Source organism: Dermochelys coriacea, chromosome 6 (assembly GCF_009764565.3).
Source record: "Dermochelys coriacea isolate rDerCor1 chromosome 6, rDerCor1.pri.v4, whole genome shotgun sequence".
Classification (NCBI taxonomy): domain Eukaryota; kingdom Metazoa; phylum Chordata; order Testudines; family Dermochelyidae; genus Dermochelys; species Dermochelys coriacea.
The window spans coordinates 34,156,297-34,162,296 of NC_050073.1; the positions used below are offsets into that span (position 1 = coordinate 34,156,297).

General features: G+C 63.1%; 1 protein-coding gene across 3 annotated transcripts in view; it reads right to left on the minus strand.

The window, feature by feature from the left end:
- SYT9 (synaptotagmin 9) overlaps window positions 1–5,017 on the minus strand; it is a 119,929-nt gene extending 114,912 nt beyond the window's left edge. The window contains exon 1 of one of the 3 annotated variants that reach the window (XR_005293779.2): window positions 4,505–4,787. Coding sequence is in view for 2 of the 3 variants with exons in the window: in XM_038408010.2 (XP_038263938.1) it covers window positions 4,505–4,652 (148 nt within the window). In the remaining variant the exon portion in view is untranslated. Of the gene's footprint in view, window positions 1–4,504 lie in introns of all 3 variants that reach the window. The other 2 variants (XM_038408010.2, XM_038408009.2) reach the window with 2 other exon arrangements.
- Between the last annotated feature and the right edge of the window lie 983 nt (window positions 5,018–6,000).

Consider the following 6,000-nt stretch of genomic DNA (forward strand, 5'->3'; position numbering starts at 1 on the left):
GATGGGATGGGGTAGTATTGATTCCTCATCTCCCAGTGGATGGGGTGGAATGGAGAGTATTGATTCCACGTCTCCATGGCTGGGTGTGATGAGGAGTACTGATTCTGCATCTCCCCTTCGGTGGGGTGGGATGGAGGGTACTGATTCTGCATCTCTCCATGGCTGGGGCGGGATGGGGGTATTGATTCTGCGTCTCCCCATGGCTGGGGCAGGATGGGGGTATTGATTCTGTGTCTCCCCATGGGTAGGGCAGGATGGGGGGGTGTTGATTCTGCATCTCCCTATGGGTGGGGCGGGATGGGGGGGTGTTAATTCTGCGTCACCCCATGGGTGGAGCGGGATGGGGGGTGTTGATTCGCATCTCCCCATGGGTGGGGTGGGATGGGGGGTGTGGATTCTGCATTTCCCCATGATTGGGGGTGTGTTGATTCTGTGTCTCCCCATGGGTGGGGCGGGATGGGGGGTACTGATTCTGCATCTCCCCATGGGTGGGATGGGATGGGGTGTTGATTCTGCATCTCCCCATGGGTGGGGCAGGATGGGGGGTATTGACTCTGCGTTTCCCCATGGCAGGGACGGGATGGAGGGTGTTGATTCTGCATCTCCCCATGGGTGGAGCGGGATGGGGGGTGTTGATTCTGCATCTCCCCATGCATGGGGCAGGATGAGGGTACTGATTCTGCATCTCCCCATGGGTGGGGCGGGATGGGATGTTGATTCTGCATCTGCCCATGGGTGGAGCGGGATGGGGGGGGTCTTGATTCTGCGTCTCCCCATGGGTGGGCGGGATGGGGGGTGCTGATTCTGCGTCTCCCCATGGGTGGGGTGGGATGGGGGGTATTGATTCTGAATTTCCCCAAGGGTGGGGCGGGATGGGGGTGCTGATTCTGCGGTCTCCCCATGGGTGGGGCGGGATGAGGGAACTGATTCTGCGTCTCCCCATGGGTGGGATGGGATGGGGTGTGCTGATTCTGCGTCTCCCCATGGGTGGGGCGGGATGCGGGGTGCTGATTCTGCATCTCCCCCTGGGTGGGGCGGGATGGGGTGTGCTGATTCTGCGTCTCCCCATGGGTGGGCAGGATGGGGGGTGTTGATTCTGTGTTTCCCCATAGGTGGGGCGGGATGGGGGGTGCTGATTCTGCGTCTCCCATGGATGGGGCGGGATGGGGGGGTCTTGATTCTGCCTCTCCCCATGGGTGGGACAGGATGGGGGGTGCTGAGTTCTGCGTCTCCCATGGGTGGGGCGGGATAGGGAACTGATTCTGCATCTCCCCATGGCAGGGGCGGGATGGGGGGTGTTGATTCTGCCTCTCCCATGGATGAGCGGGATGGGGGGTGTTGATTCTACGTTTCCCCATGCGTGGGGCAGCATGAGGGGTACTGATTCTGCATCTCTCCATGGATGGGGAGGGAAGGGGGGGTTTGGATTCTGCGTCCTCCCTATGGGTGGGGTGGGATGGGGGGTGTTGATTCTGTATCTCCCCACAGGTGGGGCGGGATGGGGGGTGTTGATTCTGCATCTCCCCATGGGTGGGGCGGGATGGGGGGGTGTGGATTCTGCATTTCCCCATGGATGGGGGTGTGTTGATTCTGTGTCTCCCCATGGATGGGGCGCGATGGGGGGTACTGATTCTGCATCTCCCCATGGGTGGGACGGGATGGGGTGTTGATTCTGCATCTCCCCATGGGTGGGGCAGGATGGGGGGTGTTGACTCAGCGTTTCCCCATGGCAGGGGCGGGATGGAGGGTGTTGATTCTGCATCTCCCCATGGGTGGAGCGGGATGGGGGGTGCTGATTCTGCATCTCCCCATGGGTGGGGCGGGATGGGGGGGATCTTGATTCTGCGTCTCCCCATGGGTGGGGCGGGATGGGGGTGCTGATTCGCGTCTCCCCATGGGTGGGGCGGGAAGGGGGGTCTTGATTCTGCATCTCCCCATGGTTGGGGGCGGGATGGGGTTTTGATTCTGCGTCTCCCCATGGGTGGGGCGGGATGGGGGGGATCTTGATTCTGCGTCTCCCCATGGGTGGGGCGGGATGGGGGTGGCTGATTCTGCGTCTCCCCATGGGATGGGGGCGGGATGGGGGGTCTTGATTCTGCGTCTCCCCATGGTGGACAGGATGGGGGTGCTGATTCTGCGTCTCCCCATGGGTGGGGTGGGATGGGGGTGCTGATTCTGCATCTCCCATGGTGGGGGTGTGTTGATTCTGTGTCTCCCCATGGATGGGGCGCGATGGGGGGTACTGATTCTGCATCTCTCCATGGCTGGGGCGGGATGGGGGTATTGATTCTGCGTCTCCCCATGGCTGGGGCAGGAATGGGGTATTGATTCTGTTCTCCCCATGGGTAGGGCAGGATGGGGGGGTGTTGATTCTGCATCTCCCTATGGGTGGGGCGGGATGGGGGGTGTTAATTCTGTGCGTCACCCCATGGGTTGGAGCGGGATGGGGGTGTTGATTCTGCATCTCCCCACGGGGTGGGGCGGGGATGGGGGGTGTGGATTCTGCATTTCCCATGGATGGGGGTGTGTTGATTCTGTGTCTCCCCATGGGTGGGGCGGGATGGGGGGTACTGATTCTGCATCTCCCCATGGGTGGGATGGGATGGGGTGTTGATTCTGCATCTCCCCATGGGTGGGGCGGATGAGGGGGGGTATTGACTCTGCGTTTCCCCATGGCAGGGGCGGGATGGAGTGTGTTGATTCTGCATCTCCCCATGGGTTGGAGCGGGATGGGGGGTGTTGATTCTGCATCTCCCCATGCATGGGGCAGGATGAGGGTACTGATTCTGCATCTCCCCATGGGTGGGGGCGGGATGGGATGTTGATTCTGCATCTCCCCATGGGTGGAGCGGGATGGGGGGGGGTCTTGATTCTGCGTCTCCCCATGGGTGGGGCGGGATGGGGGGTGCTGATTCTGCGTCTCCCCATGGGTGGGGTGGGATGGGGGGTCTTGATTCTGAGTTTCCCCAAGGGTGGGGCGGGATGGGGGGTGCTGATTCTGCGTCTCCCCATGGTGGGATGGGATGGGGGTGTGCTGATTCTGCGTCTCCCCATGGGTGGGGCGGGGATGGGGGGTGCTGATTCTGCATCTCCCCCTGGGTGGGGGCGGGATGGGGTGTTGATTCTGCATCTCCCCATGGGTGGGGCAGGATGGGGGGTGTTGATTCTGCATCTCCCCATGGGTGGGGCAGGATGGGGGGTGTTGATTCTGTGTTTCCCCATGGGTGGGGCGGGATGGGGGGTGCTGATTCTGGCGTCTCCCCATGGATGGGCGGGATGGGGGGTCTTGATTCTGCGTCTCCCCATGGGTGGGACAGGATGGGGGTGCTGATTCTGCGTCTCCACATGGCCGGGGCGGGATGGGGGGTGTTGATTCTGCGTCTCCCTATGGGTGGGTGGGATGGGGGGTGTTGATTCTGTATCTCCCCACAGGTGGGGCGGGATGGGGGGTGTTGATTCTGCATCTCCCCATGGGTGGGGCAGGATGGGGGGTGTGGATTCTGCATTTCCCCATGGGATGGGGGTGTGGTTGATTCTGTGTCTCCCCATGGATGGGGCGCGCTGGGGGGTACTGATTCTGCATCTCCCCATGGGTGGGACGGGATGGGGTGTTGATTCTGCATCTCCCCATGGGTGGGGCAGGATGGGGTGGTGTTGACTCTGCGTTTCCCCATGGCAGGGGCGGGATGGAGGGTGTTGATTCTGCATCTCCCCATGGGTGGAGCGGGATGGGGGGTGGGTGCTGATTCTGCATCTCCCCATGGGTGGGGCGGGATGGGGGGTGCTGATTTCTGCGTCTCCCCAGTGGGTGGGGCGGGATGGGGGGGATCTTGATTCTGCATCTCCCCATGGGTGGGGCGGGATTGGGGGGTGCTGATTCTGCGTCTCCCCATGGGTGGGGCGGGATGGGGGTGCTGATTCTGCGTCTCCCCATGGTGGGGGCGGGATGGGGGGGATCTTGATTCTGCATCTCCCATGGGTGGGGCGGGATGGGGGGTGCTGATTCTGCGTCTCCCCATGGGTGGGGCGGGATGGGGGGGATCTTGATTCTGCATCTCCCCATGGGTGGGGCGGGATGGGGGGTGCTGATTCTGCGTCTCCCCATGGGTGGTGGCGGGATGGGGGTCTTGATTCTGCGTCTCCCCATGGGTGGGGTGGGATGGGGGGGATCTTGATTCTGCATCTCCCCATGGGTGGGCCGGATGGGGGGTGCTGATTCTGCGTCTCCCCATGGGTGGGGCGGGATGGGGGGCGCTGATTCTGCGTCTCCCCATGGGTGGGGTGGGATGGGGGGGATCTTGATTCTGCATCTCCCCATGGGTGGGGTGAGGAGCATTGATCCCGCGTCTCCCGGACTCCGGGGAAGGCGTCTGGGGGGAGTGGGGTTTCTCCCCTTCCCACTAAGTTAGCGACCCCGGGGGGGGGCCGGGGGGGGGGGGAGGAACTAGGGAGTTTTGTTTCCTCCGGGCATCCCCCGCCCTCCGGCCGGAGCGGCGGCGTGTACCTGAGTCCGTGAGGCGGGGTCGGGCTCTGTCCCGCAAGTCGTAGACGAAATCCAGGCAGTTGTCGTTCTCCAGCGCCCCGCTGGAGCAGAGCTCGGCCAGCAGCTGCAGCGCTCTGTGACAAATCTCGTCCTCCCTGCCGCCAGGCATCGCCCCCCAGCATCCTTGGGAACGGAGCCGAGCTCTGCCCTCACGCTGCGCGCGGCGGCTGCCTCTGCCCGCCGCCCGCCTGCAGCCGCCGCTGCCGCTGGGCAGCCGCCTGCATAGTGGGGAAAGCCAGCCGCAGCGGGGGGTCGTCCCCCCCCCCCCCTCCCCCCCTTTGCAAGCCCCCGCGCCCCCTCTGCTCCGAAGTGAGCCTTTCTTGGGGGCTGCCCTGCTGGCGCGGCTGTGGAGGGAGCAGCGGGCGGCTCCTGGCAGGAGGAGGGGGAGCCCACCAGTTGCATGCGGTGCGACGGCGGGCAGGGAAGCGGCCAGGGCTCTCGGAGCCTGGCCCTGCCCGTGCTCCGCGCGGCGCGGGAACAGCCCTCCCCAGCGGCGGGAGCGCTCAATGCACAAGCGCCGCCATCCTCCTCCCGCTCGGGGGCGGGAAGGGGCCAGGGAACAGCCCAACGCCGGATAATGACCCCCCGCCTCTGCGGGGCTGGGCTTAGCCTGCTCCCCTGGGGGCCTGCTCCGGGCAGCGTCCCACTCCGGCACGAACTTTCCCGCCCGTCTTCCGGGGGCGGGGGGGGGGAGCACGAACTTACTTATTGTGACAAGTGATGGGCGCCGACACAGGCTTCCTTGGGCTTGTGGCCAAATGAGGGGCGCGGGCACCCCCCCCCCCCGAGCACATACACTCAGTTGCTGACATCCAGATCTCTCAGATCTCTCTCTGTCTCACCCACACGGCCCCCCCTTCCCCACACACAGCTCACATGGGCCGCATCCCCTGCCTTGAAGTGGTTTCCATCATATACAGGGTTTACAGTTTGGTTCAGTGGCTCTCAGCACCTCCACTGTACAAATTGTTCCAGCACACAGAGGTGAAAGGTGCGGGGGGGGGGGGGGGATAAAAGGACCAGGAGCCCCCAGCCCTTTTAAATTGCTGCTAGAGCCCCAGGCCCTGCAGCTGGGCTAGCTGGGGGAGGCTGACCCCAGCCCTGCCCCTTCCATGCAAGGCCCTGTCCCTTCCAGGGGTCCGGAGCCAGGCCCCCATATCCGTAAGTCTTCTATGTCACTTTCACCCCTGCCAGCATTCCTCACACACACAAAATTATGTCCCACAAATCCCCCACCCTGACACACAGTTAAGTCCGTCTCTCTCTCTCACACACACACATTCAATTATGTCCAGATCTCACACACACACAGAGGCACATATACTCAATTACTTAAGTCCCGATGTCACACTAACACACACACTCAGTTACTTATGTCCTGGTCTCCATCTCTCTCTCACACACACACACACACACTTGCTTATGTCCAGATAATGGACGCGCACGCACACACGCAT